The 14,418-nt window shown below is 40.1% G+C and overlaps 1 protein-coding gene across 1 annotated transcript in view; it reads right to left on the reverse strand.

Annotated features, from left to right (window-relative positions):
- The window catches only part of LOC118081605 (contactin-6), a 122,189-nt gene that overhangs the window by 73,822 nt on the left and 33,949 nt on the right, over nt 1–14,418 (reverse strand). Inside the window, exons 3-4 of the mRNA XM_035108102.3 lie at nt 7,150–7,353; nt 4,101–4,203 (exon numbers count right to left, since the gene is read on the reverse strand). Coding sequence (XP_034963993.3) covers nt 4,101–4,203; nt 7,150–7,353 — 307 coding nt within the window. The remainder of the gene's footprint in view (nt 1–4,100; nt 4,204–7,149; nt 7,354–14,418) is intronic.

Here is a 14,418-nt window from a genome sequence, read left to right on the forward strand (position 1 = left end):
GCCAATAAGCAAACCTTGTCTCTCCCTTCAAATGAAGGCGCATGCAGAATAACCTTCGGTCAATCATACAGTATCTGTGCTGCATCATTCATGTCACTCCTCTCAGGACACTTCACAATAAAATTAAATTTGCAGCTCAGATAATTACGACTATGCCTGGTTAAACAAATGAGACAAAGCAGAGATGAGAAAAGCTGTGCGGGTGGCTTTTGGCACCAAACACTGACATGGGGTGGGAGAAATAAGTTCCAAAAGGGCATAATAATTAAGTGGTTCAGCCTTCCAGTTTTCCTGCTTGATTATTTAGGTCCCAGCCCTGAGCAAAACTGCATGTTTGCAAAGAGCTCTAACGGAATAAGGGTCCTTAAGGGACTTCTTCACACTGCATACTTCTGCCTGGCAACTGTGCTCCTATGCTAGGACACAGCAAGGAGCGCCACATACAGAAGAAGCAAAGCCAACACACAACAACACAGGGAAATGAAAGTAACCACCACCACAACAAGCTAGAAGGTAGAGTCTTCGCTCCAGCCCATAATAATATTTAACTCTACAGTTACCAATTACTACAATGACCAAGTAAAGGAAAAGCGGGGGGGGGGGAGCTGTCACTGACCTGCCACCCTGGCCAATGCGCCCAGCAGGATTTAGGGCTTTATAAGCTTAAAGCTGAAATAAACTGATTTGATTTAACTTAGGGCATTTTACCCAGCCTGGACTCTCCACCCAACCTCCAAAGGATTGTTCTGTCCAGTTTTTCGACTGAACCAAAACCCTAGGATTGGGTTAATTTCAAGTTTATTCTCTGTTGCTACATTATTTTCTTGGCAAATTCAGCTCCAGCTGTGATTTCTGTGGTCTATTATGACAAATAGTTGCTTTCTTTTAAAAAACCTAAACTCTGCTGTGGTTGTAATTTGGGTAAGTCTCTCCCCCCCTCCCCCGTTCCCTAATTGGTCTTTGTTCTGTCAGGTATTTCACTATAATTGTGTCTTCTGCTGTCAAATAATATAAAAGACAGCAAAAGCTAAATTAATCCTTTGACCTTCAGCTTTTGAAACTATTTCCACTAAGAGATAATGCACACAATTTGTGTTTTCCCTCATAACAAGGAATAAGAAGAAGGCAGGGCTGAAATAGCATTTATCTGCTGGACTCTCTTTCCAAATGTTCCATCTAAGATTTATGAAGAAACTTTTATGAGGAAAATTTACTCTCTAGAAAATGCTCGTTTTTTTTGTTTCGTTTTTTAAATCAGACCAAAACATAGCTGCCAAGTTTTCCCTTTTCTCGCGAGGAAGCCTATTCAGCATAAGGGAAAATCCCTTAAAATAAGGGATAACTTGGCAGCTATGGACCAAAATATTTAGTCATAATACTCTAGAGAAGTCACAGTAAACCTAAATATATCTAGGAATCGGAACAGGAACCTGACATTTCAGATGTGGTGTTTTGCCAAGAGGATTGGAAAGAAGCAAGCTAGCTGGTGAGAAAATGCTTCCTTATTTATTTTTCAAGCATTTCACATCTTAAAGATGTGCAATTTAATTTGTTTCCTCACCCCAGTTTAAGCTCTTCTTTAATGTGGGTCAACTTGAAGAGCTGACGCTACATTTGCATTTTCTGGTTGCCCTAATTATTCCTTATTTTAAAAATGAATAAGAGATGGGCACATTACTCCTAAACCCAAATGAAGATGTGAGACAATATATGGGTGAATATGGCCACAACTTTATTAATACAGCACATTTGTAAAATAAATAAGGCCTCTTCACTGCTGCTAAAGGCCTCTTCACTGCTGCTAAATAAAGCCTCTTCACTGCTGCTAAAGAAGGGTGGGTCTCATCATCCTTGTTGGGTACCCATTGATGGTTCCTGGCCCGAGAGAAGTCACTGTATGATCCCTCCTCCTCACAGTCCTCTGCTCCTCTTTTTCAAGGAGCTGAAGGTGCTACAAACATTAACCACACACTGCCAACCCTTCACAGCTGTAGCGGCAGCAAGGCACGAACACATGTAGTCAATAAAAAGTTGGTTTTATTCCAGAAAAAAAACATACCACTTGTCCGGAGCTCTCTGCCCCTGTGACTTATGGCTACCCTGATAATGACTCAACTAAATCCTCAGCGTTGTTCCTCTTCCTCCGGAAAACGAATCTCTTCCTTCGCTTCTGTGATGTCGATTTCCCCTTTTCTTGTACCCCTCCTCTCCTGCGTTCCTGCACGCTGAGAGGCTTGGAAACTGGCTCAGATAACTCTGATAACTCCTGTGATTCTCTGGGCTGTGAACTCCCCCCTGTACTTCCCCTCTGGTCTTCCCATAACAACTCTCCCTTTGTCCCCTGGGCTGCCGTCAAAGTCTGGCAGCTGCTGTTGCTCGCTTGCTGGCTCCAGCCTGACAGTGGCTAACAATGCTACCTATGCCCAGGGACATGCCTGTCCCAGTTCCCTTGCACCAGGCAACCATGATGGTTGGGTTGGGCATTCCTCCCTGCACTACAATGGTGGACCACACTTTCTGCCTGTTGGGCCAACCATTTCTCTGCTTAGAAAACACAGTGGTAAGAATATACCCATCCGTCATGACAAGAGGTTGGCAGACTCTATTCAGCACAATTCAGAATGGCACTCGGGAGCTTTCTTAGCGCTTGGATAACGCTAACAGCTCTTTCCCAGCTTGTTCTGTAAGCGTATATTTGCAGGTGACGCAGAGACAACACAAATCGTTGTACTTCCCACTTGGAAATACACAAGCATACAGAACTCTGCGTTGTTCCTCAGAGTGAGGAAGAGGAAAAGAGGAAAAGTCAAGGCACAGCTACTTCTGCTGCATATCAGTTAACAGGTAAAGTGCTGGGAAGGTGAGGGAAATTAGATGTAGGAGCCATGGCAAGGATGAAGAGAAGGAGTGGAAATTTGTCATCCCCATACCCACTGCCTGAGGCAATTGTCTCCTATTGTCTCATGACAAAGCTGACCCTGATTTTAATGGTATAGTGGTACCTCGGGTTACAGACACTTCAGGTTACAGACTCCGCTAACCCAGAAATAGTACCTGGGATTAAGAACTTTGCTTCAGGATGAGAATAGAAGTCGTGTGGCGGTGGCGCAGTGGCAGCGGGAGGCCCTATTAGCTAAAGTGGTACCTCAGGTTAAGAACAGTTTCAGGTTAAGAATGGACCTCCAGAACGAATTAAGTTCTTAACCCGAGGTACCACTGTATTTTCGTTCACTCCAAAACTGTAATTCAAGATGGAGAAGTTTCCCTTGGGAAGTTGTGGACTCTCATTCCTTGGATGTTTTTCATGGATGCTTTAGCTGAGTTCCCTGCATTGCAGGGGGTTGGACTATATGACCCTTGGGATACCTTCCAACTCTACGATTCTATGATTCTAAGATATCCCTGTTTAAGGAGGGAAATGAAATGCATGCTTAGTTACCTTGATCTGATGAACTAGTGTCCATATTGTAGTTATTTGGATCAAATTATCAGAAATTAAGCCTTATACGTTGAAGCATAGGTGTTTTGAATAAAAGCCACCAGTTTTGCATAAATGGAACATAAACTGGGACAGCAGAAGCATTTGCAGTAGTTTGCATAAGTTTCTCATACTGAAGGATTTAATACCATTGGTAAAACGTCACACACACACACACACACACACACACACACTTAAAAATCAGCATTCTTTCAGAAAGATATATTATAGTTTTGTGAGAATGAATGCTTAGCTGGAGGAGCTTGGTTATCAGGAAACTGCAAATAGCCTATTAAAAGTTGAAATAAAAAACCAATGACTTGGTTGAAAATTCACCCATTCCCCACAGCCTAACAGCAGGGATACAGCAGGAGGGGTGTTTGGGCAGCCTACTGCTTTGGTGAGATGGTATATTTGTCCTCTATAAGGCAGACCTGCAAGATTTCTAGGTAAGGTAATTTTAAAAACCTTTCTATGACCATGGGATATCACTCAAATCCAAATCAATACCCATTTGGTTGACTATTTGAGAAATGTCCTTATTTTATTACAGCAAACAAGCATTATGATTTTTTTATTTGAAAAAATTAGAAAAAAGAGAGAGAAAAACGAAGAACCTTACTTTCCAAGGGCAAAGCATTCCAGTTTAACCAATGAGCCTTTTGCTGCCAGTGTTGTTTCTGGAAAACGCACTTCAATCTTTGGTTCATACCTTCCCATCACACCTGTTGAACATTAAAACAAGGAGTGCTCCAGTTGTGCCTCAGACCTGTCTTACTACAACAGATTATCAGTGTGACATTGAAAACCGTGGCCTTACTTCTTCTTATGGAAGCTAGTAAATGTCTTCCAGTAAGAACATGAACAGGCTACTGTGGAAGACTTCATCACCATGCAAGTGCTTAATATGAAGTCTACAAATCAAATCATACAAGTGACTTCCCCTTGACCTCTTGAACCATATTGTGAAAAAGAAGCTAGCATTCAGCAGTTGTCATGCAGCACATTACATTCTTTTTCAAATTCCTAAGATGGCTTGATTTGTGTAAAAATGCAGCCCTAAAGTTGGATGCCTTTCACATTCCAACCCTCTGAGAAATGGGTCTCCGCCTGAGAAACTGGGCAAACCCCTATTAGATGATATTGCAAAACACATATTTTGTTCACACATTCCACTGCATATCATTTTAACCCTTTCTTCAACAAAACTAACTGAATAGATCCCATTTCCGCTGAATTTATAGTAACTTTTTTCTGGTTTATTCTCTTTTTAAATACATATTAAAATGCTTAATTTTTTTTTTCATATAGAGGTAACAGTATGCCACCAGGCTGCACAACTTATTTCTCACCAACCACATTAACTATGTAATATAGATGTGCTTAGCAAACACCTATACTTTATGCAAGGGACGTGGGTGGTGCTGTGGTCTAAACCACTGAGCCTCTTGGGCTTGCAGATCAGAAGGTTGGCGGTTCGAATCCCCGCGGCGGGGTGAGCTCCCGTTGCTCGATCCCTGCTCCTGCCAACCTATCAGTTTGAAAGCACGTCAAAGTGCAAGTAGATAAATAGTTACCGCTCCTGGGGGAATGTAAACGGCGTTTCCGTGTGCTGCTCTGGTTTTGCCAGAAGCGGCTTAGTCATGCTGGCCACATGACTCGGAAGCTGTCTGCGGACAAACACTGGCTCCCTCGGCCAGGGCAGTCTCGAGCAGGTCGCGTGCCCTGGTGCTGAGGGGCGGAGATCGCTACCAGCCCGGCGCCCCACGCCACCGGGACTCTACCTAGAGCCGGCCCTGCCCTCGGCCTATAGAGCGAGATGAGCGTTGCAACCCTAGAGTCGTTCGTGACTGGACTAAATTGTCAGGGGTCCCTTTACCTTTTTATACTTTATGTAGGTTAAAAAAAGAGGAGATAACTCAAAGTGCTAGTAAGAAAAATCTCTGGCATCTCAAGCATCTGGTATATATATGAAGGGGGAGCACATCAGTGGGCCTGACAGATCTCCAAAGGTGTAGGCCTGGTGTTCTGCAGCAGGGAGCCAATGCTACGTATGTACACTTCCTGTCTGATTTCAGGATTCTGACTCATGTAGGTAGTCTATAAAAGTAGGAGAGGCAGCACATCCAATTTTGCTGCTCCCTACACCACATACCTGCTCCTGCTGCCACCACCTGTTCTGCCACCATTCCATGCCCTGCCACATCCTCGGCTGGTGGAGAAGTGGCACCACCATTGCCACTGATTTAGGGCGAGATTGTCAAGATTCTGCATGATATGTGTGAGATCTTGCACACTCTGCCTCAAATGGCTCTCTCCTCCACCCCCTACCTTTGGGTTTCAATCCTTCTGAGTCATCTTTGAGGAAAAGGCGAGGGGCCAAATATGCCCCTGCTACAGGAACAGAAATGATTTTTGTCCTCCTGAAATGTAGGCAGTTGTACAAAGTCACATACATTGCTTTTCCCAGTTATTCCAATAGTCCTTCCCACTGTTGACATTTGGTACCTGCAAGGTCCCCACAGGGGAATGTAGCCTTGGGCTGAAAATGCCCCACAGCATTACAATATGGAACATAATGCCTTGCAATAGTCGTTGCTATTTTATGAGAGCCCTTTTGGCTACACTTAAGAGGGGCCATGGCTTTCAACTGCAAACATTTAAATAAAAGCTTTTTGCTTTTTTTTAAGGGAGTGCCTTTCACTTCAGTGACTAAACTGGATTAGATCTAGTGTTCTGCTTTTTAGATCTAAACAATGAAAACCTGTCACATCTGAATCTGAGCATTCTTGGAATAATAACATTAGCATGTGGATTAGGATTTATTTTATCATGCCTCTTTCCCCTGCAATGTGCTTGGTTTACTGTTGACATATCTTCCTTACAAACTGACTGGCCTAACAGTCATGTGCTCTTCCCAGAAATACCAGGGACTAGCCAATCTCTAACAGAGGATTGCTAGCATGTCACCAAAATAAAATTCATTTTAAAAAATCAATGGCATTTGAAAAAACAACAACTTTGCAGTGTATTTAAGCCACTTTATCACCCTTTGCTTATTTGCTCAATTATTTCAATTTAGCAATGACGAACAAGTATAGACTCAAAAGGAGCTTTTTGATTAATGTAAATGGGTAACACAAATGTTGAGATAATCTATTGCACTTCAAAAATATCAAGGTGATATCATATGCAAGTATTTATAGTTCACTCTTCAGTCAAGAGTCCCAGTTTGGCAAAGGGTAACATTAAAATCACAAAATAAAAAAATTCCTTCAGTAGCACCTTAAAGACCAACTAAGTTTTAATTTTGGTATGAGCTTTCGTGTGCATGCACACTTCATCAGATTAAAATCACAGTTAACAATTAAATAAATAAATAAGTACCCTAACATTAATAACAATCACAAATTACGCAGGTGGGAGAAGCAAATAAGTGCATATAAACCTGTCTTCTGAATGAAAATAATATACAGTCATGATTCACCCATGAGAGGAGGCCATTGTAAACCTGCAGGGCTACCACGGAGAAAGCGCTCTTCTGGACCCCTCAACTGCAAACCTCACTCTGTGTGGGATCACAAAGAGAGAGTCCTCTGTAGACCTTAACAAGTCGGTAGGCTGCATTTTTAAGGTGGTTTAATTGAGATTGTACGCAAAACAAGCCTTACCATCACTACGGAGTACAAGGGGTGTGGGTGGGCCCTGCACACTTTGTTTGGCCTCTGTGTTGGTTACAACACATGTGTAGTTGCCCACATCAGAAGGTTCCACTTTGGCGATGTATAGATTTCCTGTCTCTTGAGATACAAATCGACGACTGTCCTCCTGAACATATAAGGGATTATCATTGAAAATCCAAGCATAGGATAAATCTGGAAAACATCAAACACTTATTACACATATTTTCCTTTTTTTTTTTTAATTATATTTTTTATTAAACATTTTATCAACACACATACAAAACACAAATACAAAAAGTAAACATCAAAATACAGAAATACAAAAATACAAAAATACAACAAAAAAAAAATATATCATCTCTAATCCATTTTAATATTCATTGTCCTCTGGCTTCCCCAATTCCCTACTATCTGATTTTCTTTTTTATAAACTTCTGTAGCAGTTTCTAAATCATCCTTCTTACCCATCATATAGTCTCTTTAACACTTCAAAAATTTCATCTTTATATCATCTATCATATTTTCTCCCTTTCAATCTTCTATTATTTCCCTATTGCCTTAACTTCTTTATTTTCCTGGATGTTCAAAATCTAGTTTTCAAATTCATACCCTATGTATATTTTAAATTTCTTCCAATCTTTTAAAACTTTGTCATTTGTTTGGTCCCGGAGTCTTCCTGTCAATTCTGCCAATTCCATATAATCCATCATTTTCATTTGCCATTCCTGCCTCGAAGGCAGTTCCTCTTTTTTCCAATATTGTGCTATTAAGATCCTAGCGGCTGTGGTGGCATACATAAACAAATTAACATCGTCCTTGGGGATTTCTTCCCCAATTATTCCAAGCAAAAAGGCTTCCGGTTTTTTCAAAAATGTGTTTTTAAACATCTTTTTCAACTCATTATAAATCATTTCCCAGAAGCCTTTTATCTTAGGGCATGTCCACCACATATGGTAGAATGAGCCAACATCCTGCTTACATTTCCAACATTTATTGTCGCTTTTGTGATACATTTTAGCCAGCTTGACCGGCGTCAAATACCATCTATACATCATTTTCATCAAATTTTCCTTCAACACAGTACAAGCCGTAAATTTCATACCCTTCTTCCACAATTTTTCCCACTCCGACATCATCACATTATGACCCAAGTCCTTGGCCCATTCAATCATCACTGATTTTGTTTGCTCATCTTTCAAATGCCATTCTAGCAACAAATTATACATTCTAGACAAATTCTTGTAGTCTGTCTCTAATAACTCCGTTTCTAATTTCGACTTTTCTGTCTGGAATCCTATTTTTTTATCTAGCTTGAATGCTTCATTTATCTGCACATACTGAAACCAGTCACTCAACCTATCTTTCAGTTGTTCATATGGCCTTAACTTAAAGTGGTTTCCCACCTCCATCAGGATATCTTTGTATTTCAACCTATTCTCATCCATATTTGTCCTTTTAGGTTTCTTTGCCTCAAGTGGTGAGATCCACCTAGGAGTTTTTCTTTCCAATAGATCTTTGTATCTAATCCAAACATTAAACAATGATTTCCTAATTATATGGCTTTTAAAACCTTTGTGTAATTTTACTTTATCATACCATAAATATGCATGCCAACCAAACGCATTATCATGGCCCTCTAAATCCAACAAGTCATCATTGTCTAACAAAAACCATTCCTTCAACCAACAAAAAGCTGCGGCTTCAAAATAAATCTTTAAGTCTGGCAAGGAGAATCCTCCTCTTTCTTTTACATCAGTCAAAAGTTTGTATTTAATCCTGGGTTTCTTCCCCTGCCAGACAAATTTAGACAGTGTCTTCTGCCACTCTTGAAAACATTTCATTTTGTCAACTATCGGTAGGGCCTGAAATAAAAACAACATTCTCGGCAATACATTCATTTTAACAGTTGCAATTCTTCCCATTAAGGACAATTTCAACCTTGACCATACTTCCAAATCTCTTTGGATTTCTTTCCAAAGTTTCTCATAATTGTCTTTATACAAGTTCAAATTTTTTGACGTCATATTAACTCCTAGGTATTTCACCTTTTTTACACACTTCAGTCCTGTGCAATCCTCTATATTCTGTCTCTCTTGCAATGTCAAGTTCTTTTCTAGTACTTTAGTTTTCCCTTTATTTAACTTAAAGCCTGCCACACTGCCAAACTCTTGAATTATCTGCAGTACTCTCACTGCACTCTGTTCAGGGTTCTGCAAGGTCAGTACTAAATCGTCTGCAAAGGCTTTTAACTTATATTGTTTTGTACCCACTGTAATTCCTTTAACACCATCATCGTTCCTTATCATGTTCAACAAAACCTCCAGAACGGAAATGAATAGCAGGGGGGAGAGTGGGCACCCTTGTCTTGTTCCTTTCTCAATTCTTATCTCTTCTGAGACCACATTATTTACAATAATCTTAGCTCTTTGCTCAGAGTAAATACCATTAATCCCATTAACAAAGTTTTGGCCAACCTCCATTTTTACAAAATTTCTTTTCATAAAATTCCAAGAGATATTATCAAAAGCTTTTTCGGCATCTACAAAAATTAACATTGCTTTGGTGTTTATTTTCACTTCCAATCTCTCAAGAATATCTATTATAATTCTCACATTGTCTTTCATATGTCTACCAGGCAGGAATCCTGCCTGGTCTTTATGAATTAAGTCTTTCAACACCCTTTTCAATCTTGATGCCAAAATACTAGCAAATATCTTGTAATCCACATTTAGTAAGGAGATTGGTCTGTAATTTTTAACCTGAGTCTTATCCACATCCGGTTTTGGTATCAGAGAGATAAAAGCTTCTTTCCAAGTCTCTGGTGCTTTGCCCCCCCCTAAAATCTCATTTGCTACCTCCATTAGTGGTTGTATCAACCAGTTTTTTAATGTTTTGTAGTACTTGGAGGTAAGTCCATCAGGTCCTGGGGCTTTGTCGTTTTTCAATTCTTGTATTGCTGTTTCAACCTCCTGTCTTGTAATCAATCCATTCAGTAGGCTCTTTTGTTGTGTTGGAATTTTTTGCAATCCATTTTCTTTTATAAACTTCTCAATTCCATCTAAATCTTCTTTTTCCCTTTTATATAACTGTTTGTAATATTTTGTAAAGCATTTCCGTATCTCTGCAGGGTTCTCAATAGATTTTCCTTCATCCATAATCTTTATAATTGTATTCTCTTTTTGTCTTTTCTTCAATTGCCAAGCCAACAATTTTCCACATTTATTGGCCGATTCGAAAGATCTTTGCTTCATTCTTCTAATTTTCCATTCAATTTCTTCATTTATTATTTGGGAGTACTGCACCTGCAAAGCTTTTATCTCTTTTTGAACTTCCTGACTTTTTGGATTATCTCTCAATTTTTTTTCTTTTTCTTTCAATTTGTCTAAAATCTTTTCCTTCTTTTCATTCCTCCTCTTCTTCCAAATTGTATTCTGTTGGATCAAGAATCCTCTCATTACTGCTTTGCCGGCATCCCAAACCATTGTAATATTTTGTCCTTTGTTCAGATTTAATTCAAAATAATCTTTCAACATCTTCTGGGCCTTATTATTTATCTGCTCATTTCTCAGTAAAGAGTCATTCATCCTCCATCTAAAAGAACCCTGCAGGTACTGTTTTAACTCCATTAAAACTGCGTTGTGGTCTGAATAAGTTCTGGGGCATATCTCGCTTTTTGTCACTTTTGGACATAAGTCCTTTGTAATCCAAATATAGTCCAATCTACTTCCTGACTTTTGCGAGTCCGAAAAAAAAGTGAACTCTTTTTCTAATGGGTTTTTTAGCCTCCAAACATCTACTAAATCAAAATTCTCCACCAAATCAAAGAATGTTTTTGGAAGCTTGCCATCATTAGATATTTTTTGTCTTTGAGTTCTATCCATCATAGTCGATACAGCCCCATTAAAATCTCCCATCATTATGATCTTATAATCCAAATATTCCAACAGCGCAGTATGAATGTTCTTGAAAAAGTCTGATTTAGCTTCATTTGGTGCATAAATTCCAAGTATCAAACATTTTTCGCCTTGCAGAGATATTTCCACTGCGATATATCTCCCTGTTTCATCCTTAAACAATAGTCTAGGGTTATATTTTTCCTTTACATAGATGACTACCCCTCTTTTCTTAACTTTATCAGAAGATATAAATTCTTGGCCCAATAACTTATTTTGTAAAATTCTTCATTACACATATTTTCCTAGCAAAACTCTGAGAGATAGCACTATTGGAGGCAAATGGTGATTTCGGTTTTTTTTGATAAAGTTAACCAACATAGAAAAGCAAGGCTCTAACGGTAAATCTTCAAGCAGTGTTTCATTCATCCTGATTCATTCATTGTCCTCTTCCTGTTCAAGTGGTTTTCTCCCCACCCTTTAAATGAAAATAAAATGCTGAAATAACACCGCTTCCTTTGTCATTTGCCATTTGCAATGAGAGTGCGTTAGGGTTAGGGAAACATGTAGATGCAGTGATGTCAACAGCAAATCAAGGATAGCAGAACATTTAAAAATCCAGCCAGGGATCTATATAGCAGGAATAACACCAGTTGACAGATACATATTCTACACCTGTTGAATGCAAAATCAGTAATGATTTGAGCCATCACAAATCACCCATTTTCATCTCCAACAGAACAGTTTTTAATGGAGATGACTCACACACTCGAATGAGTTGTCCTGGGGATAATGCGGATAACAGAGCAGAGGCAAGGAGCCTATTTGTTGGGCTACTTTAACAGCTTCCCTTTCTTGAGTACATTGTAATGGAACACATTTTTATCAGATACGAGGAACTGTATCCTCAACGGGTTAATATAATACTGTTAGTCCTTGGACACATGTACATCTGCAAGTATAGCTGATAATTACATGTAACAACTGATTTTGAATTAGTTCTAAGGAAGTCAAATACGGCAAGTGGGTGGATTACATTACCCTTGAGAAAGCTCCAAACATTGTTTTCCAATTCTAAGTCTTCTGTCCTCACACTGCTTTCTTTGGAATGACTTTATAAAGTCTGGCAAAGCTCACCCTTCCCTTTCTTTCACTACTTCCTTTGGAAGGACTTCATCTAAGCAACTCAAGACTAAAGGGTGTGTCTAGAGGAGGGAAACTTTTTCACTCCCTATCTTGGCTCATATGTGTGGGACAGGAAGTATAGGGACAGCAGTACTTAAAATTCAGGCCCAACACAGTCCATTTAGAAAGGGGCCCACTTTTGATAGACCTTTTTCTATACAGCACAGTTGCCTAAATCATCATATGCAAATAGCCATGCCAATTTGCAAGTGAAAACAAAGGAAAACAAAAGTGGATGGTTTAGGCTCAGTATGCTGTCTCAATTAGCCGATAAAAGCTATTGCACTTGTGTGGACTCTTATTCGGAAAACAGTGAACATACTTAACACTCAAAAAAGCAAAACAAATCCCAAGTATTATCCATGTGAAGGGTTCTCGCTGTCATTGTGCCAACCACAGGTTGTTCCCCCCTTAAGTTATGAAAACACTTGACCAGGCTAGTAGGAAGAAAGAGCCCTTCAGAGTCCAAAACCAAAGAGGGCTCCCTGTCTAAATTAACCCCATCTTCTCCACTTCCATCCAATGAGCTATGGATTGGTTTTTAAAACTTTGACCTGATAGACAATAGTCTGCATGGCCTTTTTAAGTGGGTTTATACAGTACTTTTTAAAAAAGCTATCACAGGCACGCAGAGTCTGCACAACCACACAATTTCTGCCTCCTGCGACGTAGAGAGACCAGCATCAGTGTATGTGGACTACAGGAGATGGTAGACATTCACAGACACCCTCTGCACTTCAAATGCTTCCCACATTGGGAGTTACACTTTTTATTTCTTTTACACTGCTGTGCTTTGAGGACTGACGATTTATATGCTAACTTTTCCTTTTCCTCTTTCCCCAGCAGCTGCTTCCTAGTGGGCGCTGGTAGCTCACCTCCTTTCTGATCCCCCAGCAGCTCTGATCTGTCTGACTCACTGCTCTTCTGTCCAATGGCTTCTGTTCACCTCCTGTCGCAATTGTTCCTTCCTGCTGTCTGCAGTTTGACAGCTGACTCCTGAGCACTTTCTATCGAGCTCCGGCAGTGGCAGGAGTGGCATGGAAATTGTATTTTTAATAAAACATAGTAAATCAGAAGTTTTGAAATCTAGCAGTTTAGCATCCCTTAATTAAATGTATAATTCATGAGCCGAGCGAAACTCTCTGCCAACTGATTCATTTCAAAACGTCGACTCTTTCCCCATTCTAGCTCCTTGCCATCATCAATGCCATTTTACAAACATTATTTATGTTCCAGTTGCAACATCAGCGTAGTATGATAATGAGTCTGTAAACACTAGTGGTTTCTTCTGGAACTTTATGCTGACTTCCTATAATATTATGTGACTATAATTAGAAACAGCATGCCACTTGGGATCTATCAAAGATGCTTCCCTTCTGAAAGCATCCCTCCCCCCTATAAGGTAGTTAGGAAGTTAATAAAATCGGGGGGGGGGGATGGAGTATGTGAAATATTGAAAAGGTGTGTTAGAGTAGGGATGGGGCTAGCACAGGAAGCTGCAATCCTCAAAGAGCCATTATGTCTGAGAACAGAAACAATATGAGGAAAGGCAGTGCTATTTTCATAGAAAAAGAGGTGCTGGAACTCACAATGAATGCCTCGTTTGTTTTCTTATAACGGCAATGGTACCCACCTGAGAGGTGCCGGAACTGAGTTCTGGCAAGTTCCAGCTGAAAATAAAAACTCAGAGGAAAGCCAACTTGCACCCCCCCTTCTCAATACACACACATACCCCTCAGTTCTGATTCTACACCATGATCTCTGGCCAGTTCTTCCACCCATTCCTCCTGTTTGGGAGTCTGCAGCAATTTTAAATCTGCCTATTACAATCTATGGAGACCTCTGTATTCTGTCAATTTTAACTGACCCATTAAAACCCATTGAATGCTTCCAAAATGGCTGGTGGGGGATTAAAAAGTGATGAGGGTATTTGGGGTGAGTCACTTTCTCCCTTACCCCACCCCGTGGTCTGAAGAAAAGGACAACCAAAATGATCAAGGGGCTGGAACCGCACCCCATTGCAACAGTTCGGCTTCGTAGTTTAGAAAAATTAGTGAGGGAGGTAGCTGTTGTTGGAGGAACTGGACGTGGAGGAAGGGGTTAATTTCCTTCACAAACGCAAATCACTCCAAGGTTGAGATAAGCCAACAGGTGGGTCAGCAAAGACAGTTGCAACAGC

Source organism: Zootoca vivipara, chromosome 2 (genome assembly GCF_965207765.1).
Source record: "Zootoca vivipara chromosome 2, rZooViv2.hap1.1, whole genome shotgun sequence".
NCBI classification, from domain to species: Eukaryota; Metazoa; Chordata; class Lepidosauria; order Squamata; family Lacertidae; genus Zootoca; species Zootoca vivipara.